This window comes from Microtus oregoni, unplaced genomic scaffold (assembly GCF_018167655.1).
Source record: "Microtus oregoni isolate MIOR12 unplaced genomic scaffold, Mior012 000168F_ref0000490, whole genome shotgun sequence".
In the NCBI taxonomy this organism is placed as follows: Eukaryota; Metazoa; Chordata; class Mammalia; order Rodentia; family Cricetidae; genus Microtus; species Microtus oregoni.
Window position 1 is genome coordinate 255269 of NW_024544824.1, and position 20361 is coordinate 275629.

Here is a 20361-nt window from a genome sequence, read left to right on the forward strand (position 1 = left end):
TGGGGGTCAGGTAAGGATTTACTTAGTGATTCAACACACTAATGACAGCTGATGCCGGCTTCATGGGTCTAAACACTATGTGAAATGAATTAGTAAACTGGAAGCTGGAGCCAGTGATCAGGTAATTCGAAGATGAATAAAGATGTCACAGGTATGCCAAGATGCAGTGGCACATGCCTTTAATCCCAGCACTCGGAAAGCAGAGGCAGGAGGATCTCTGTGAGTTCAAGGCCAGCGTGGTCAACAGAAAGAGTTCCAGGACATGCTCCAAAAAGCTATAGAGAAGCCCTGTCTAAAAAGAAAGAAAGAAAGAAAGAAAGGAAGGAGGAAGGAAAGAAAGAAAGAAAGAAAGGAAGGAAGAAGGAAGGAAAGAAAGAAAGAAAGAAAGGAAAAAAGAAAAGATGTCGCAGGTAACAAAAGACCAGGACAGCAACCCTTTCAAGGAGTAAACCAGACTCAAGATGAAGGAGACCTGTTTATCATGGCCGTCCTGAGGGCAGGATCAGATCAGGCCACGCCTTCGAGCCAATGGCAGAGCTGATTTGCTTTCGTGGCTCCGCCCTCTAGAACGGGAATGGCCCACTCCAGCTGCATGACTACACTTCCCAGCGCGCCTCCCGGCTGGGTGACGCAAAAACCGGAAGTGAGGAACATGAGGTCTTAGGGCGCGAGGGAAGAGGCTGGCGGGGGGTGAGGGGGCGTGCACGTGAATAGGCTGGCCGGATCTCTGGCATGGCCGAGGCCAGGAAGCGGCGGGAGCTGCTTCCCCTCATCTACAATCATCTGCTGCAGGCTGGTTACGTCCGCGCGGCGCGGGAAGTGAAGGAGCAGAGCGGCCAGGTAAGCGTCGGAGGACCGAGTGCAAGACCTAGAGAACTGTAGCCCGCGCCCCTCCCTGGAGGCTCGGCCAGCGCGGGTCTGAAATGGGGGCCAGGGGTACAGGAGGAGCTTTAAGCTCTGCCTTACCCCCCTGCGATTTCCAGCCTCTTCCCGGGGCTCAGTTTTCTCATCGGTGCAGTGGGCGGGCCGGAACCTCTGATCCGAGTCTTGCAGCTTTGTAATTCCCGCCCTGGTTCCTGGTAGCCGCAAGTTTGTTTCCCTAGTCTCAGGCCACGTGGCTCTATGCCGTTCTCCAAGGGCACCCAACTAGCAGCTGGTCTCGGGGTGGATTGTCACCACTCTTGTTGGGAACACCGAGAGGAAGGCCCCCTTAGTTGACGATCTGGATTCTGCATGTCGATTCTGCCCCTTGTCGATTATGACAAGACTCGAACTCGTGGTGCGGTGCAGTGATTACGAAGTTCTTAAACTTGGCAACTTTTAATTTGGCTCTGAGGTGCAGATAATGAGATGGGTAACGCCAGTCTCAGGCCCCTCTGCCTATTTCACAGCCTAATAGTGGACACAAAAGAATACAGTAACATTGTCTTAAGCTGTAGAATGGGAGATTTGAGATCCTAAAACATCTGGCATCTCAAATCTCCGGAATCTGGGTGAGGACTACCCAGGACTGCTTCCCTGAGGATGTAGTAGTTGGTTTGAGAGCTCCAGGGAGTTGGATAGTTAGAGGTGCTGATGTCTGGAGGTTGGAGTGGAACATCTGAGTGTTATAGCCTTGCTGTGTTTAAAGTTTGAAATACACGACTGTGGAGTCTCCCAGAAAGATGGAGGCAAAGTAGACAGGCTGGAATGATCCATGGCTAATCTTCCAGAAGAACAGTAGTGAGATGGATATTGACCGAGTTAGTCAATACCACTTTGGCTACAGTGAAAATTTAAGGGCCACTGGGTGTGGTGGTGCATGCCTTTAATCTCAGCACTAGAGGCAGAGGCAAGTGGATCTGTTGTGAGTTCAAGGCTAGCCTGGTCTGCCTAGTGAGTTCAAGGCCAACCAAGGGCTACAATGTTAGACCCTGCCTCAGAAACAACTCAAAACTGAAGGTTGTTGGGCCCTAAGATGTTATCTGTGGCTTTCCTAACCTCCCCGTACCTCGGTTCCCTTCCCATCTGTACTCCCACCATATAACTTAATAGGTGGGGGGAGCGGGACATAGTTCCCATCCTCGTGGTTTGTGGGCTAGCCTGCCTAGATTGTGGCAGGTGCTGGCCACAGTGAGGCGAGCAAGGGGGATATGGAATGTCAGACTCCAGTTACAACTAAGGTGGTCAGAGAAGTCTTATGGAGAAGATGACCTTGAAGTAGAGTCTAGAAGGAAATGAAAAGTTGAGCTGTGTGGTTGACAAGAGAGAGAACGTTTTAGTAACAAGAATGGCAAAGCCCTGTTAGGAACTGGTGGCCCGACTTACTTTATTATGATACTTTATGTGACTGGGGTGGGGCAGAATGAAGCTGGCTGACTAGATGGTCCCCTTCAGACTGACAACAGCCCTTTCCATCGTACATTGACTAAGCTGCGGAGAAGGATCTTGGAGTTAGCAAGGATGAGTTCAGCCAGTGAGTAGGAGCTCTTCCTGAACCTGGGCCAATCTGTTTGATGCTGGCTTGTTTTTTTCCCCCTGCGTGTGGCTCTTTTAACTCCCATTGGAGCACTTTGGCTGTCCGGTCTTGATGTTCACACAGTGTGTTTTCTGCCTGGGCCTGGTAATTGTTTTCCTCTGTTTTAACTAAGGCCTTTGCATCCACCAGACGGTGCACACCTTTAATCTCAGGAGGCAGAGGCAGGCAGATCTCTGTAAATTCAAGACCAGCGTAGTCTATAGAGCGAGTTCCAGGACAGCCAGGGCAGTTACACAGAGAAAACATGTCTTAAAAAAAAGAAAAAGAAAAATGGCCCTTGCACTTTTTGGGCTCAGTGTCTTTCCAGACATCTAGTAGGCTCCAGTATGTCCCCTGGACGCCTTCAGGATTTGGGCTATCTTGTGTTTGGGGGAGACTGACTAGCCAGGCCTTTGAAAACCATCTAAGAGGTTAGTAAGGAAAGCTCTGCCATATGGTTTCCATCCCTGGCTGTGCTAGGGCTATTGGGTCATGCTGGCTTGAACTGTTCCCGTGCCCACCTCTCAAAGGTACCTCTTACCATTGTATTATATTGAAAGGTTTGTAACTGGAACTGGTTGTCCTTCTTGACTTTGCAAGGTTTAGAATGGTGCTGGTAATGCCAAGTGGATACCCAAGAGCAAACAGAGCATATTCTGAAACATCTGTTGCAGGCCCAGGAAGGAGACATTCCTATTGGGCTGGGTACTTACTGCAACTCTCTACTTATTATTTCTCTACAGAAGAGTTTCCTGACTCAGCCCGTCACCCTTCTGGACATCTATACACACTGGCAGCAGTAAGTCTGATAGAATGGCAGGGATGGAACAGGGTTACCCGAACCAATCATCTTTGCCACCAGCAAATATTCTAACGTGGCCTAAGATATGGCCTGATAGCCCACTGTGTGGACATACTTGTCACTTTCAGAAGGCAGGTTACATGTCTGGGTATTTCTCTGTGTGTAGCTTATCACAGGGGGAAACAATCAGCTGGAGCTCACCTTTCTTTTTCTTTTCTCCTTTTCTTTCTTTTTTTTTTTCATTGTTTTGTTTTGTTTTTGAGACAGTAGCTCACTCTGTAGACCAGGCTGACCTCCAGTTCTAGGACTAAAGGAACGTCCCATCACACTCAATGAAAGCTGAATCTCTTAAAAATAAAAGTTCATGGTGGCACACACCTTTAATCTCAGCACTTGGGAGGCAGAGGCAAGAGGATCTCTGGGTTCAAGGCCAGCCTGGTCTACAGACCCTTCACAAAAAAGAATTAATACAGCTGGTTTCTTTCTTTGTTTTGTTTTATTTTTGTTTGTTTGTTGTTTGGGCTTTTAGGGTTTTGTTTGTTTGTTTGTTTTTTGAGACAGGGCTTCTCTGTAACCCTGACTGTCCTGAAATTCGATCTGTAGACCAGGCTGGCCTCCAGCTCAGAGATCCACCTGCCTCTGCCTCCCGAGGGCTGGGATTAAAGGCCTGGGCCACCGCCCCCTGGCTGGTTTCTTTCTTCTCACTCATACTGTGATCAAGGAGGCAGGTGGGCACAGGTCAAAGGTGGCACTCGTGTTAATAAGGGCGGGTGAAGGCAGGAGCCTGGCACTGGACACGAGCACTTTTCCAAGCTACTGAAAGGTGAGGTTGGTAGTGACTGTTCCGTTATGAAACTCAGAAGGTAGGGGATACCAGGCCCTGGGGGAGAGCTAAGGTCACCCTCCCCTCCATGCTTAATACTCCTCTGCTGCTTGGTGAAGGCGGGGCATGCGCCCTTGCCCTCTCTGTCTTGCCCAGGTGTGTGGGTGTTGCTTACTTTACTTCCTTCCCCAGCAAACTATGTCTGAGCTGTGCCACACTCTTATTTCCTGCCTCTGGCTCCCGCTGTGGGTGAGGGGTACAGAGTGGACCAGAGAGCTCACCCACCAAGCCAGCCTTGACCAGTGGTTAGGCTATAAAATCAGGCCTAGAAATTAGCTCAAATGAATGGCCTTGAGCAACTTTGGGACCTCCTAGAATATCTTCATCTGTGAAGTGAACGTTACTATCTCATCGCATTGTGAAGCTCCAACGTAGTGGTCTGTTAGTTAATAAAATCCTGAAACTGGCCAATAAAAACCCTGCCCTAGTATTCTTCTCAGATACTATTCTTGATACAGCGGGAAAAACAACCAAGAAGAAGAAGCTCTATCCTTGTGAAACTCGAATTCTGTTGGAAGGAGAAGGGTGAAACAAACTGATACATGTAACAAAAGCAGCTTCCTGAGGAGTGTCCTTCCTAGGAAGAAGGGACCTTGGCAGCATATCTCAAACTGACAGAGCAGCATCAAACCCAGCTGGGAAGAAAAGGGGTTAGACAGTGGCTTCCTGCAGGTGGGAGAGTGAGGTCAAAATGGGGGATTAAGCTGCCTCAGTAAAGATTTACATCTTACATACACACTCCCCACCTCACCCCACTTCCTCCTTGCCCCAGGCCAGTTCCATCATGAATCCTTTCTCCGGGTATATGTCAGGCACTGGGGGACTATAGTGAGTTGCTGTCCTTCCCTCTGGGACCTGTTTGTGCAGTGTAGGGGACTCATCCAGAAAGCAGTTGGCAGAATGCTGAGAAGGAAATGAAACTGAATGGCAGGGCAGAGTACTGTGAGGGAGGGGTGTCAGCAAAGATGCTTTACACCAAACTCAAGTTCAGGAAGGGGAGAACAAGAACCCCTGTACAAGAGGAGGTCACAGTTCTAGGGTGAAGAGAACCTGGATGGTTCTGTCCAGTGCCCCACGGACACTACGAATGGCTGTGGATGCAGAGCACAGATAAGTCCACACTGTGTTGGGGTCACTATTTAAACTCTCCTGTGTGCACATGTCCTGTGAAGGCTGAGAAGATGAGCAGTCTGACCTCCCAGAGCTCATGGATATGTCCCGTCTCCCATGTCCTGCAGGACCTCAGAGCTTGGCCAGAAGCAGAAGGCAAAGGACGATGCTGCACTGCAAGCCAAGAAGTCCCGGGTGTCAGACCCCATTAGCAGCTCGGAGAGCTCGGAGGAGGAAGGAGAGGAGGCAGAAACCGAAACTGCCAATGCCAGTAAGAACTCCCCTTGCCGGGTGGTGTGTGGAGTTGGGGCCCGCGCCAGGGACAGCTGTGGGATGTCAGTCTGCTCCACAGCAGTCTCCCCTTCTGAATCATCCTTTAGCGTAAGCCAGAAGAGGTGGGGCTTTTCAGAGGGAGGTTAGGAAGTACCAGAGAGCCCTTCCTGTGTAGCAGACATTGTGACCCCAATCTCTAAGGGTTTAAGGAGAATCGTAAGATCCCAGAAGGCTGGGTGTGGTGGTACACACATTTATCTCCAGCACAGAGGTAAATGAATCTCTGTGGCCTGGTCTACATAGTAAATTCCAATCTAATAAGAACTATGACCTTGTCTCAAAAAAAAAAAAAAATTGAGGGCCCACACAGCTGTTCAGGTCACTCACCAAGGGCTGTTTTCGATGCTACTGCTAAAGACAGGAAGGAGACCACATTTGTGCAAGTGTTGGGACCACTTTAGAAGGTGTTGGTGGTCCCACTTGTGAGTGGCCTTGGGGCTGCTTCAAGAGTTGTTGGTTGTTTTAGTTACTGTTGCTGTGAAGAGACACCATGAGCAAGGCAGTTTATATAAAAGGAAGCATTTCATTAGGGGACTTTTGCTTACAATTTCAGAGGGTTAGTCCATGATCATCGTGGTGGCAAGTACATCCTGCTATGTAGGCAGCTGGCAGAGAGCCAGAGACGGGTTGGTGTGGGGCTTTTGAAACCTTGCCCACACGACACACCTCCAATACAGCCATACCTCCTTATCTTTGCCAAACAATCCACCAGTGGGGAACCAAACATTCAGTTATGTTTCCATTCAGACCTCACTGGTCTTCCCCATTTGGCAGTATGTGATTGATAGGCCCCATAGCAGAGTGGCCCATGTGACAGGCCCCATAGCAGAGTGGCCCTAATGCAGTCTTCTCTCCTGGCGGCAGCTATTGCTGTGTCTCCATGTCTCGAAGGCATCGTATTGCTTACATAGAAGACAGTTTCTTGATTTTTATGTAGGTTTTCTGATTATAAAAGAAATACAGGGTTCATTATAGAACATTTGAAAATTTGCTTCAAGAGAAGGCAGGGGAGAAATCGCCCACATTCTTACCACCTACTATTCTTGCAGTCTTGTCTTTTGTTTATTTTTCCTGTGTATACTGTGCCAGATGTTTGAGAGGATGTTGAATATATATTTTATATCTTAATCTTAAATTATAAATACAAAGCAGGTCCAATTTGTATATAAAAAGCATACAGAAGAAAAACACGGGAATTCCTGTTCTCCTCCCCATCACGTCCTACCCATGTCTCTTGATGGGCAGGCAGCCTGTAAGCTTCTTCCAGTCAGACTTGTGGACAGACCTACATGCTGCTTCAAATGTTTGTACTGACAAGGTATTTGATAGTAGTCAACTTTTAAAAATATCTTTTATTTATTTGACAATTTCATAAATGTGTTGGGGGAGGCTACTTGTTAGTTCCCTGCTGCTCAGCCCCAAAATAATCCCACAAAACTATAGTATTTAAATCACTGCTTGGTCCATTAGCTCTAGCTTCTTATTGGCTAACTCTTACATCTTAATTTAACCCATTTCTCTTAATCTATGTATTGCCACGTGGCTGTGGTTTACCAGCTAAAGTTCCAGTGTCTGTCTCTGGCGGAGCTTCATAGCTTCTCTGATTCTGCCTTCTTCCTCCCAGCATTCAGTTTAGTTTTTCCCCACCTACCTCTATTCCCTGTGCAGGCCCAAAACAGTTTCTTTATTAACCAATGGTATTCACATTGTACAGGGGGAATCCCACATCAAATGTGTACAGTGTAACTCCCCCAGGACAGCCCTGGTGTGTTCTCCCACCTTAATATCCCTTTTTCACGTTTGTTTTTTGTTGTAATCAATCCACTGAGTCCAATTAGTACTGCCTGCTAGAATGCTGACCAGTTTCGTGTAGTTCGTATGGCTACGGTGAGTTCATGAGAATGACCTTGTCATGTTCTTAAGATAGCATTTCACCAGCTCTTGCATTCTTTCTACCTGCTCTTCTGTAATGTTCCCTGAGCCTCATTGGCTTGATTTGTGTCCCATTTAGGATGGAGGGCTCAGTGGGTACTTTCTCGACCACGACAAGTTATGGGTCTCTGCATTGCTACCCGCTGCAGAGTGATGAATACGTACACACACAGGAGCAATTTGACATCAACAGTAGTAGGTCCTGTCCCATGTGTGCCACCCCCACCCCCACGCTACAATCTCTTGAGCCAGTAATCAATGTTTAGAACTCTTAATTTTAAGCCAGATCTGGTGGCACATGGCTGTAATGCTAGTACTCAGAAAGCTGAGGCAGGATGTTCCTCAGTTTGAGGTCAGTCCGGACTACATAGCAAGACCTTGTCTCAAGAACTAAGCAAAAATAACCGAAACAAAAACCCAAAATGTAAAAAGTCAATTACAAGTCCATCAGCAGAGTCCTCTTTGAAGTATTTGTGGGTAGCATGACAGGATGTCAAGCATTTTCTTCAAAATAACGTGTGATGTGAAGGGGAGAATGAGGCAGTATGATTGGCCACGAGTTGATGTGAAGTTACAGTTAACGCGGGAGCTAGGTGTTTTCCGTGTACCTCTTCTGTGCTGCTGGGTTTTTGAAAACTTAGCACAAGTGCAGAAAGGGAGCACTGAAGTCCCAGGAAAGAATTCAGTCCTGCTGTTTGTTTCAACAGTTGTCCGTTTAATGATAACTTCCCCTGAATACCAAGATCTACGGTTATCATTCCCTAAGACAATCCATAATAGTCTGAATCTCAACCTCTCCAACAAGGCCCAGCACCATTTCCACCAAGAAACCACTTGACTTCCACATAGCTTTCTCTGTCACCTGAGGCCGGCTCCTGATCACCATCCCGCCTGCTGGTAACTGTCAGTACTGAGGGTTCGCGCCCTACACAAAGCACTGGCCAGAGTTGGACATGTTTTGTGGTAATAGGTGGTAGGAATGTAAGCCTGTCCTTTCACTCTGGGGGCCTCCGAGTCCCTCGGGGATGCAGACATGGTCAGCAAACTGATGCGACACAAAGCTCTTCCCCGAGGCCCTGGGCTAGCCTCAGATCCTCACGCTAGCGCCAAGCGGCCAGTACCAGTAGGACTGTGAGACCAGGTGAACTCTGACCGCCATTCTCAGATGAGAGGAGCCTGCCTTCCGCACGGTGTTTATATCTTCCAGCCCCAAGACCGACATCTGTCAATTCCTCAGCCACAGCTGCAGAGTTAGCATCAAGCATGAAGGAAAAGGCCCAGGTGAGTATTTCCGAGTTACTTATTACCGTGGGAGTTATAGCCAGTGAACGTAGTCTCCTGTGTTGGAATACGGTTGTAAGGCTCCGTCTGTGTCTTCATCTACCTGGGCCTATGGTGCTTTTCTGTGAAATAGAAATGGCACTCATTACCTCAAGCTCCACGGCACATGGGTAGTTCCCTTCCTCTCCCCCACACTCACCTGCTCACTAAGTACCCCTGTGTTTATGCACTCTGCAGAGTCTCTGAATCAGAAAGTACTTAGAAAATGTCATTTGTCGGTAATCTGTAAACCCCACCGCAGACTCATAAATGGTTGTGTCACCCAAACCAGAACATAGCAGTAATATCTAAAAGTAACGATGAAATAATGCTACCACAATGAACTATTGCTTAATGCAGAGCAGGAGCCACTGTGACCCAGGAACGGCAATGCACTCAGTGCCTGAGAAACGTGTCTTCGTCCTCTGTAAAGATGAGGTGACATGCCAGTTAGCCATTACAGGCCAGAGATGACTGCCCTGAGGCTAGGGAAGGAGGGAGGAAGTGGCCGTGTTGGGATCTCAGTTGGGGGGCTCTTGTTTCTTTCCCGTCCTCTGATAACAGAGTTTATCTCTTGAACTCTGTAGGCAAAGACCAAGATGGTGAACTCCGTGCTGCACCCCGCATCAGGAAAGGCAGTGGTCCACCTGCTCTCTGGGAAGTTACCCAAGAAGTCAGCAGATCCCTCGGTAAACACTGTCTTGGCCTCGGAAACCGAGGAGGAGGGCAGCGTCAAAGCCCACGGAGCCACTACCAAGCCTGGTGAGAGGCCTCAGAGCCGGAGACAGGGAGGCAGGCCTAAGCACTGCCAAGCTATTTGAGACATGCTGAAGACAGATTTGTCTCTTGACAGTCAGGGTCCTACACAGACAGCCATTTCCCCCTTCCCTGACCTCCTGGATCAGCTGTCCAGACAAGACTTGGGCTTTTCAGAGGGCAGCATTTCCTGGCTTCTCTCTATGGGACCACTGTGTCCCCTTGGACAGTTCATTTCTTAGGCAGAATAGACACCCAGTCTGTCCCCCATGTGTGATGGCAAAGAGTGACTTGCTTAATCTTCAGATGCTGTGAGCCTTACCAAGGCCTCAGAGATACACAGAAATGGTTAGCGAGGGTACCCACCCCAGTTGGGGGGCTTTGGTTCAGGGCAGACACCTAATCCTGTACAGGTTTGAGAAGGAGTTCTCGGCACCTCGATTTGACTAGCAACTGTCATGGGGGCTCTGGGAAGGGAGGTGATGTGGAAAGGTACTCAGACCCTTGTGTCTACCCTCAGGGATGTTGTCAGCCAGCCAAGTCAGCAGCTCCAGTGAAGACACCTCGAGCTCCAGTGATGAGACAGATGTAGAGGTAACTGCCACCCTCCCAGAAGCCTTGCTAGTGTTTGGATCCTCAGCAGCTGGAACGGTGATGGCCAAGGCTTGGTAGCTGTGGAATGAAGAGCACAGTGCTGCTCAGGACGTGCAGAACATCGGGGTCCAGCGTTAGGAGGGGGAGACACCTTCCTGGGTGGGAGAGGAAGACACAGGAGCAGAGACCCTGAGTAGGAGTATAACTGTGGTGTGGTCAGTGGTGAGTGCTTAATGGCAAATGTAGGTACTGGACTAGGATTGGACAGGACCCTTGGTCTGCAGCCTTGTCTCTGAATTTTGAGCACTTAATACCAGACCTTGAGAATACAAAGTGAGCCAGGTAGGCAGAGCTCCTTGCTTCATGGGGACCATTGAATATTTAACTGCAGCAGGGAAGGAAAACCTGGTGAGCAGAGCCCACTAGAGGGCTGTGATAATAGTAACACGGTGCCAATGGCAGGAACCAAGGTGTTCCATTTAGAAGTTTGGTTAGCGGGTACGGCCAAGCCACAGCTCAACAAAGCCATAAGCTTATGTAAAACATGAGGGTGTTTTATTTATTTCAGTTGTTGGATCCTGGGCATGAACTTTGTAAACTACAGTGTTGTCACCTAATGTCAAAAGGTTGGACATTTGAGAGGGAGTCCCAGCAGGAGCCAGGTGCCTAGGGTGCCGCCCCACCAACCCTGTCTAGCCAGGACGTGACCACAGGCTGCCCTTACCTTCTCCCTTGCTGTTGGACCCCGAGTATAATAATATATAAGGACACCTGGATCCCTTCACTCCGTGCCTTGCTCCTGGACATCTGCCACCTAAATATAGTGCATTGGTGGGCCAGAAGAAGCCACCGTGGAGCTCTGGCGGCAGTGAGGTGTTTAGGAAGAACCTGGTACTGAAGGGTCGTGTTGGGCATGAGATGCAGAAGTAGAGCAGAGGCTGACTGACCTACCAGCTACTTTAGTTGTGTCGGGATTTTGGAACACTAAGGAATTTTCAGGAAGACGCTCGTGCCAGTGCAGATACCGGGCACCTCTCCCTGGATAGCTACCGCAGGCAAATGCTTTTTAGTTTTTAGTTCAGGATGGGCCTTTTTGTGTGTCAGTGGATAGATAGGCATGGTGGCTGAGTTCTGCCCCAAAGGTAGCTAAGGGCCTTATATATAAGCCTTTGTGCTGCCCTTGAACATCTGTGCCTTTTGGGGAAAAGGGTGTAAGATTCCGCCTGCCTTTGGGTGAGCATGTGTGTTTTGCAAGAGGCTTGTATTGATTACTTTTCTTTTGCTGAGAATGGTCCCATAGGCTCATCCATTTGAGTGCTTGATCACCAGGGAGTGGAACTGTTGGAAAGGATTATAAGGATTAGGTGTGCCCTTGTTGGAGGAATTGTGTCACTGCTAAGAGTGGGCTTTGAGATTTCAGAAATTTCAGAAATCCATGCCGGACCCCATTTCTCTACCTGTGGATCAGGATGTAGCTCTGAACTACTCCAGTATCATGCCTGCCTGCGTGCCTCCATGCTCCCTGCCTTGATGATAAGGGACTAAACCTCCTTGTCTTAGGGTTTCTATTGCTGTGAAGAGACATCACGACCACAGCAACTCTTATAAAAGAAAACATTTAACTGGGGTGGCTTACAGCTTCAGAGGGTTGGTTTATAATCATCATGCTGCGACATGGTGGTGTGCAGGCAGATGTGGTGCTAGAGAAGTTGAGTGTCCACATCTTGACTTGCAGGCAACAGGAAGTGGTCTGAGACATTGGGTGTGGCTTGAGCATATATGGGACCTCAAAGCCTGCCACCAGAGTGACCCACCCCACTTCTTCCAACAAAGCCACACCTCTTAATAGTGCCACTCCCTATGAATTTATGGGGACCAATTACACCCAAACTACCACACTCTGAAACTGTAAGTAAGCTCCTAATTAAATGCTTTCTCTTACAAGTGGTACCTTGGTCGTGCTGTCTTTACAGCAATAGAACACTGACTGAGACACCAAGGCAAGTTTTAAGAGTCTAATTGGACTTAAAGTTTCGTAAGGCTAGAGTCCATGAAGGTGAAGCAAAGGCATATGGCAGCAGGCACTGGTGGCTCACAAGCAGGAGGGAGAGAGAACACTGGGAACAGCGTGAGTCTTCAGAAACCTAAACCTACCTCGACCCTTCTCAAACAGCTCTACCTTGTGGGAACCAAGTGTTCAAACACGAGCCTAAGGGTGCCTTTCTCATTCACATTGCCTGATGAGCTTGACACCCCTTTGACAATAAAGGGGAAATGGTTCTTCATTTGCTGTTTCTGTTTCCTGCTTCTAGGTGAAGCCTTCAGTAAAACCAGCCCAGACCAAAGCTTCCTCAGCCCCTGCCAAGGAGTCTCCAGCAAAAACGGCCCCAGGCCCTACCAAGTTAGGGAGTGTGACATCTGAGAGCAGTGAGGAGGACTCTGAGAGTGGGGACGAGCCCCCTGCTGGGATTCCCAGCCAGGTTAGCCCACTGCCTGGGGCTCTGGATGCTGTCTGTGTAAGAGGACCCATTCTAGAGTTCATGGTGAGGGAGAAGAAGGGGCAAAGTGAAAAACGAAAGTGAAAAACGACGACATCTGGCCAGGGGGCTTTAGTACTTGGAAATGGCCCTCTGGACCCGCACTGTCCCAGAATGGCAGATTCCTGGGGGGGCAGTTACTACACCTGCTCTGGTGATTGCATTTTTTTGCCTTGGTTTCCATAGTGAGTATACTACTGTCCTCAACATTGGTGGCCATGCTAGGAAGAGACCTGCGGTTTCTTCATCTTGAGTCTCCCCTTGTAGTCCAGCCCAGCCTCTCACTCGTGTTAGCCTCCCAAATTCTGGGGTTACAGGCATGTACTATCATACTGTCTTCAGTTACTTTTCCATTGCTGTGAAGAGACACCATCACCAAGGCAACTTATAAAGGAAAATTTAATTGGGTGCTTACAGTTCCAGGTGTTTAGAGTCCATGACCATCAAGGGAGAGAGCATTGTGGCAGGCAGGCATGGGGCTGGAGTAGCGACTGAGAACTTTTATATGATCCACAATCAGAGAGAAAGCTAACCGGGAATGGCATGGCTTTTGAAACCTCAGAGCTGGTGGTACACCTCACACAAGGCCTTCTAATCCTTCTAAACAGTTCCATCAGTGGGGGGTCCAGGTATTCAGACTTATGAGTCTGGGGGCTCATTGAAACCGCCACACGGGTCCTGGTGAGTCCTGAGAAGTTTTAAGTTCTTGTTCTCGCCTTAGCTTTTCCAGCCGTACCAGACCCTGAGCAATCAAACGCTAGAGAGAACATTCTGTTCCTCTTTGGGGGCCTTTCCCTTGGAGTGTAGTTCAGCTAGCAATATCATAGCCCTGAGCACAGTCTGGGACATGCAGAAGGAGCTAGGAAGCTCTTAAGAGTTAGAGCGAGGAGGAACAGTCCATATCCAGGGCTCGTAGTGGGGTGAAGTGTGCGTGGCCATTATTAAGATGTTAAAGAAGAGGTGGTTAACAACCTGAAGTGGCCAGGGAAGGACCCCAAAGGAGATATGACCAAAGACCTGAAGTTGAAGGGGGCAGGGAGCAGAGTTGGGTGTTGAGGCTCTGAGGTAAATTACAGTGTACAGACCCTGCCTTCTCAGGGCTGCGTCGTCAGCATTGGTTCTGTGGAGATGTGCTGCATGCAGCTCATGGGCAGTCACTGCCCCTCACAGAAGGTCTTGGAAGGTCTATGGCCCCCCTGCCAAACCTGAGAGGCAGTGGTGAGCCTTTGAGAGCAGTAGGGAGAATGGACAAAGGAAGCTAGTGTGGGAACTGGATCTAGGAGATAGAGGAGAGGCTCTCTGGGCTCCTGTTGCTGTCTACACTAGGAAGCCTAGGGAAGCTTTACTTCTTTCCTGTGTTCAGACTGTGCCTTAACAACTACCTTTGCATATCCCTTTACTGCCCTGAGCCCTGCCAGACAAAGGCCGGTGCCTGTACCCATAGAGCGGACTTTTCCAGCTAAGGACTTGACCTCTTACACACTGAGACTGTCCATGGCCAGAATGAAAGCCACATACTGGTATCACTGGGGTGGGGGGGTGTGGTGAGGTGAAATGGGAAGGTCTCTGTGCTAAGAGGATATGGAGCTGGTCATTGCTAAGGAACCAGGGGACTGGGACAGCTAGGGCACCACTGAAGGGGAGACAGGAAACTGGTTTCTCAGGAGCCTCTGGGCTTTCTCCTAGTGTCACCACCAGAGGAACTAGAAGAATGAATTTTTCTTTCTCTTTTACCAGGTAAAGACCTCTGGAAAAGTTCTTCATGCCGGAGCTGCCTCAGTCGCTGCCAAGGGGATCTCTGGGAAAGGGCCCATCTCAGCAGAGAAAGAGAAGCTTGGGCCCATAGCCACCCAAGCCAAGGCAGGAAGGCCAGAGAAAGATATAGAGAGCAGCAGTGAGGACGATTCTGACAGTGAGGATGAGGAGCCAGTTGCTGTGACCACTCAGGTGAAGCCTAGACATAGACCTGCCAGGCCTGTCTGCTCCATCAGAGCTTTGCACTCATCCGGCCCCCATCCTTTCTTCCTTCTGATTCACTCCTCACTGTCTCACAGCAGGCGAGGCCTTCCGGGAAGAACCTTCAGGTCAGGGGTACCTCAGTTCCTGCCAAGGGGTCCTCCCAGAAAGGGGCTCCTCCAGTCACCCCGGGGAAGGCAGGGCCTGCAGCAGCCCAGGCCCGGGCAGCAAAGCCTGAGGACTCGGACAGCAGCAGCGAGGAGTCAGAGAGCGACAGTGTAAAGACACCAGTGGCTGTGGCCCCAAGCACAAGTCCTGCCCAGGTGAGGCCAGGAGCTTATGCTCTGCCTAGACAGGGTTGTGATCCTCTGTTCAAAACCAGTGTGTCTTCCCCTGATCTTGCCCTTTGTCACTCACAGATGAAACCTTTGGGGAAAAGCCCCCAGGTCAGACCTGCTTCCGCTGTCAGCCTGGGGTCCTCAGGAAAAGGCGCCCATCCACCCTGCCCTGGGAAGGCAGGCTCGGCAGCAGTCAGGGTCCAGGTGGGAAAGGCCGAAGAGGACTCAGACAGCAGCAGTGAGGAGGAGTCTGACGATGGGGCTGTGGCCGCAGCAAAGGTAAGACCTTGCACGGCCTCGGCACGGGGGTCTCCAGGCCCTGCCAGCCCCAGCCCCTTCACTCCAGGTTCTGCTGTCTCCCTGAGGCTCCCCACTGATCTCACGTGTCTCGTTCCAGGCAAAGGCTTTGGGGACAAGGGCCACTCCTGCACTCCCTCAGAAGGTGGGGTCCGTGACCACCCAGGTCAAGACTGAAAGGCGCACAGAAGACTCGGAGAGCAGCGAGGAGTCGAGTGACAGTGAGGAGGAAACAGCACCAGCGGCTCCAACCCCGGCTCAGGTGGGGACCAGAGAGGGGAAGCAACCTCGCTGCCGATCCCGCCCTCATCGACACCCTCCTTTCTGTTGGTAGGGAGGCCAGGATGAGCTGCATCTCACAACACATGTGGCCTGTGAATCAAGGGGTCTCCTCCAGCCTCCGTCTGCACTTTCTCCACAGGCCAAACCAGCTCTGGAAAAACAGACAAAGGCTTCTCCTAGGAAGGGCACCCCCGCCACCCCTGCATCTACCATGATTGCCCCTGTGCAAGTGAGCACCTCATCCTCTAGTGAGGAAGAGTCAGGAGCTGCTCCTGGTACCATGAAGGTACAGGTGAAGCCTGCGTTTGCCCAGGTGGCTCCCTGCTGTCCCTCACGGGGGCAGTTCAGGCCCCTGTGAAACCCTTTTATCCCCTTGTCGTTCTAGGGGAAGTCTGTCGCAAAGGACCTCCAGGGGAAAGCTGCCTTGGGACAGGGGGTGGCCCCAGTGCACCCTGGGAGGACAGGGTCTGCAGTTGCCCAGGTCAGGGCTACAACTCAGGAAGACTCAGAGGACAGCGAGGAAGAATCCAGCAGTGAAGAAGATGAGACCCCAGCACAGGTGAGGTAGTGAGGAGCCAGCCTGGACTGAGACTGAGGATAGCTCAGCTGATAGTTCTGGGGCTCAGACTCGACTGGGCCTCAAGTTCCCCTGCGCTCTGTTTCCTGAGCCCCCGTCTCTAGGTTCTCACAGATCTGGATGTGTCCTGTGCACTCTGCCCACTGCTGTTTTGGGCAGGAGTTTTGTGGTAGCGTGCACACTGTCCCAGGAGGGTACGGTGGGGCTGTTCTGGGGTGTTTAGCAGTAGGGCTGGCCAGGCATGGCGCCTCAGATGTTTAAGAGGAATGCCGGATCAGTGAGGAACTGAAAGTCACCTGGTGAGGTAGAAGATAGGCTTCAGACAGAGAGGCAGTGGCACAAAACAGCAAAGCAAGCTGGCTTTTGTAGCACCACAAGCAGGGTAAGTGGCAGTGGCCAGAGGCAGGTCCATCCTCATGGATGGTGGTGCTATTCGTGGGGCCTTGGCTACCCTCCTGTCAGAAATCCACCCTTGTGGTGGGTGTGGGTAGGACCTCACCTGCCCACCTACTGCCCGGGAACCTGTCTTACTGGTGGGCTGGGCTGCTGGTGGCAGAATTGAGAGCCGTACCCCCTGGTCCAGGAAGACAGGAAATGAAGATGGCCTTGTCACAGTCTGCACTGTGGGGACCTTCCTTAAGTCATGACCAGATGACCTCTGGATAAGTCAGGGCCTGAAGTGCTGCTGCATGCCTTACTGTTGCGCAGTGAAGGGGTTGCTCTGAAAGTCTTTGTCAGTTGTCTCACGCCTGCTGGGGCCTTCCATAGCTTATTGGTAGAGTGCTTAGCTGCTGTCCACAGAGCCCGGGGTTCCATCCCCAGCACAGCACGTGCTCTAGAATGATTTCTCATTTTTTCTCTGGCCCCTGTGAATTTGTACAAGCTAGATGCCCTAACAAACATTTTAGGACTTCTCTAGATAGTAGTTAGATGAGGTTAATTAGCATCTGAAGAGATGGCTTTTGCAGAAGACCTGGGTTTGGTTCCCACATGGTGGTTACAACAGTCCGAAACTCCTATTCCAGGGAATCTGACTCCTGACCTGCACAGGCACCAGGCGTGAGGTGACATGTAGATATGCACAGGCAAACTTTCATCCACATTAAAAAAAAAAAAAATCTTTGAAAGGAAAAAGGATGAAGTTAAACAGAAAACAAAACAAAAAACCGAAATGAAATTTCTGTCTTGTTCTGTTACCTCCTACTCAGTTCTACTGCACTCAAGGTGGCTTGAGCTCCACCTCCCTCGGCATTCCAGGGAGCAGAGTTTATATGGTGCTCAGCTTCCGTTCTGATAAGTAGAGTTTAATGACATGGCACATTAGCTGAAAGGGAGCCTAAAAACAGTTTTGTCTAGGTAGGATGATACCTACTGGTTTTACAGTATAGAATTTGAGTATTTGTTAGTGACAGGCGCTGTATTAAACATTCAATCTCCTATTTGATTTTTGCAAAAATTTCATAGATGCATTTTATTATACTCCTTTTGTACAGGGGAAGTGAGACCTACTAAGCTTAAGTGGCTTCAGTGGTTTGTAGTTTTGTTTTGTTTTTGTAGACACGTCTTACTATGTAGCCCTGGCTGTCCTACCTAGAACTTGCTCTGTAGACCAGGCTGGCCTTAGACTCACAGAGATCTGCTGCCTCTGCCTCCTAAGTGTTGGGATTAAAGGTGTATGCCGCCACCGCCTGGCTCAAGTGACTTCTTAAGTTCACATTGCTGATAGTTGGGAAGAGTATCAGTGCAGTGTCTGCAGTGCCAGAGTTCATGGATTATTGCTGTTTCAGGTCACCTTCCACCTTACTAATTCCCCTACTTCCTTCCAGGCCAAGCCCTTGGAGAAATCTCCTCAGGCCAAAGCCAACCCACCTAAGACATCTCTAGCCAAAGGACCAGTGTCTGCCTCTGGGAAAGTGAGCACTGCAGGTGCTGCAGCAAAGCAGGAGGTCCCTTCCAAGGCAAGTGCGACCACAAACCACAAAACAAGATGGGATAAGTCTAACAGGGGTCCAGCAGTGATCCAACATTGATGACACTCTGCAGAAGCAGGGTATCCTTTATTATAGCCTCTTCTAATGCCATTGCCACCTCTCAATCCAGGGGAAACCACCTGCTAGTACTGTTCAGAACAGTGCTATCTCTGCAAAGGGCCAGCGATCGGCTCCAGCTGCAGGAAAAGCCAGGGCTCCAGCAACCCAAGCACAGAAAGGGCCAGTGGCTGGAGCAGGAGTGGGGAAGAGCTCAGAGAGCAGCAGTGAAGAGTCAGACAGTGAGGAAGAGGCGCCGACCCAGGTAAGACGGAGCTGGAGTTATGGCGGTGTGTTTTGGCCCAGGCCCCTCAGCACAGCTCGGTGTGCCTCAGAATCTACCTGGGTCCTCGAGCTCTCTCCCCTTGCTGTTTCTTCAGATAAAACCTGTGGGGAAGACCTCTCAGGTCAGAGCTGCCTCAGCCCCTGCCAAGGAGTCTCCTAGAAAAGGGGGCCAACTAGGAACTGCCAAGAAGACAGGACCTACAGCTACCCAGGCCCAGAAGAAGAAGATGGAGGACTCGGAGAGCAGTAGTGAGGAATCCGACAGTGACGGGCAGATGCCATCAGCTATCACCCCAGCTAAGGTGAGTGGCCTGAGAGCCGCTGTCACCAACTCCTTGGTCATAAACTGATCTTGGTCTGGTGAAAAGGAAGAGCAGATAGAAGTTCTAACTCCAGGATCCCTTTTCCCCGGGCCGCCATGTCCCCTGGTGAAATGTGCTGTAAGTCTCTAACCAAGACCATCCTAGATTCTCCTGTAGCTCACAGGGCCTCCACAGCACTCCTGTGCAAACCGAGACAGGTTCTCCCAAGGTGTATGAATCCAGCCTACAAAGATACCCCTATCAGAGAGCCACAGGGAGCTTGGGCTATGTTGCCAGTCTTGTCTAAGGAGGGCCTGTCTAGTTCAGTGAAGCGTGGGCCCAGGAAATGGGAAAGAGTTCTTGGACAGCCAGGGCTACACAGAGAGACCTGGTGACAGGTCTGGTTTGAGCTCAGACATTGTTGATGCAACCTGGTAGAATTGATAGGTGATGGCATCTGAGGTGGCACCTTAGGAAGATGGCAGCTGAGATCATCAGAAAAAATGGTCCCTGTCAGTTTTGGCCAGTCATGACTTTATAGAAAGTAGGAAGTGTCACATATAAGTTGAGATATTCTAGCTTCTCTTGAGAAACTTGGCAACCTAGGTCCTACTTGCTGAGTGAGGACAGTCCCACCCATGCTGAGAGGCACAGAGCCCTCCCTGGGCCCCTCTGAGTTGGCGTCACCACCAGCTCTTCCTCATTGATTGACAAGTTCTATGGTTTTTGACCACATGGTCCATGAAGCCTCCTAAAAGGCTCATGCAGACATGTCACACTGTCTGCCACCGAAGACAGAGGCCAGCAGATCTCTGTGGGTTCAAGGCCAGCCTGGTGTACAGAGCTAGTTCTTGGGCAGCCTGAGCTACACAGAGAAACCTGTCTCAAAAAAAAAAAGATAGGCCACACTGTCCTCAGCACAAGAGGTACCATGTTTCCTCCTCCACTGGGCTCCCTTCCCTGTCACATGTTCATTCAGGTCCTGTCCCCTCCAAAGGATGGTACCTCCCAACCTGCCCGGAGCAGGACCCCAGCACCAGCACCCCCAGAGAAGAGCACAGAAGAGTCCTCAGAGAGCAGTGATGAGGAGCTGCCGTCCGCCCAGGTAGGTCGTGTCTTTTCTAACGCCTTCACTGGCTGAGCCAGGGTGTCACTCTTCGGAAAGAGTGTAGGGGATATCTCACCACATAGAGACAGCATTTCACAGCCTCTGAGCTCTTGTCTGTCTTCTGATACACTCTTCTGACATGGACAGTCCACAGAACATGGTAGGGTGCAGGCTTCACACCCCCAGCCCTCCCATGCTGGCCCGGGTCCTCTTATGATTCAGGTATTCCGTGTAAAATGGAGTTGGTAATGGTGACTATGTAACGATACAAGTGGCCCAGGTCCTTGGCTGAGTCCCCTTCCTGAGTAGGAATGCCTGATCACTGTTGGGAGGGCAGGTTGTCCCGGCTCCCTGTTTGCCAGGCCAGGGATTAAGACCCCCTTCCTTACCTTCTCATAAAGGGGCTTGAACGCTGCACTGCTCCA

The 20361-nt window shown here is 50.3% G+C and overlaps 1 protein-coding gene across 4 annotated transcripts in view; it reads left to right on the forward strand.

Moving 5' to 3' along the window:
- The first annotated feature begins 669 nt into the window (after positions 1-669).
- The window catches only part of LOC121445253 (treacle protein-like), a 30906-nt gene continuing 11214 nt past the window's right edge, over positions 670-20361 (forward strand). The window contains exons 1-17 of one of the 4 annotated variants that reach the window (XM_041647297.1): positions 670-840; positions 3241-3296; positions 5421-5563; positions 8765-8838; positions 9465-9639; positions 10154-10227; positions 12540-12707; positions 14502-14711; positions 14819-15043; positions 15140-15337; positions 15456-15617; positions 15777-15929; positions 16023-16196; positions 18041-18172; positions 18315-18506; positions 18622-18828; positions 19808-19933. In XM_041647297.1, the coding sequence (XP_041503231.1) occupies positions 733-840; positions 3241-3296; positions 5421-5563; positions 8765-8838; positions 9465-9639; positions 10154-10227; positions 12540-12707; positions 14502-14711; positions 14819-15043; positions 15140-15337; positions 15456-15617; positions 15777-15929; positions 16023-16196; positions 18041-18172; positions 18315-18506; positions 18622-18828; positions 19808-19933 (2577 nt within the window). In that variant the 5' untranslated portion in view covers positions 670-732. The remainder of the gene's footprint in view (positions 841-3240; positions 3297-5420; positions 5564-8764; positions 8839-9464; positions 9640-10153; positions 10228-12539; positions 12708-14501; positions 14712-14818; positions 15044-15139; positions 15338-15455; positions 15618-15776; positions 15930-16022; positions 16197-18040; positions 18173-18314; positions 18507-18621; positions 18829-19807; positions 19934-20361) is intronic. The other 3 variants (XM_041647298.1, XM_041647296.1, XM_041647295.1) reach the window with 3 other exon arrangements.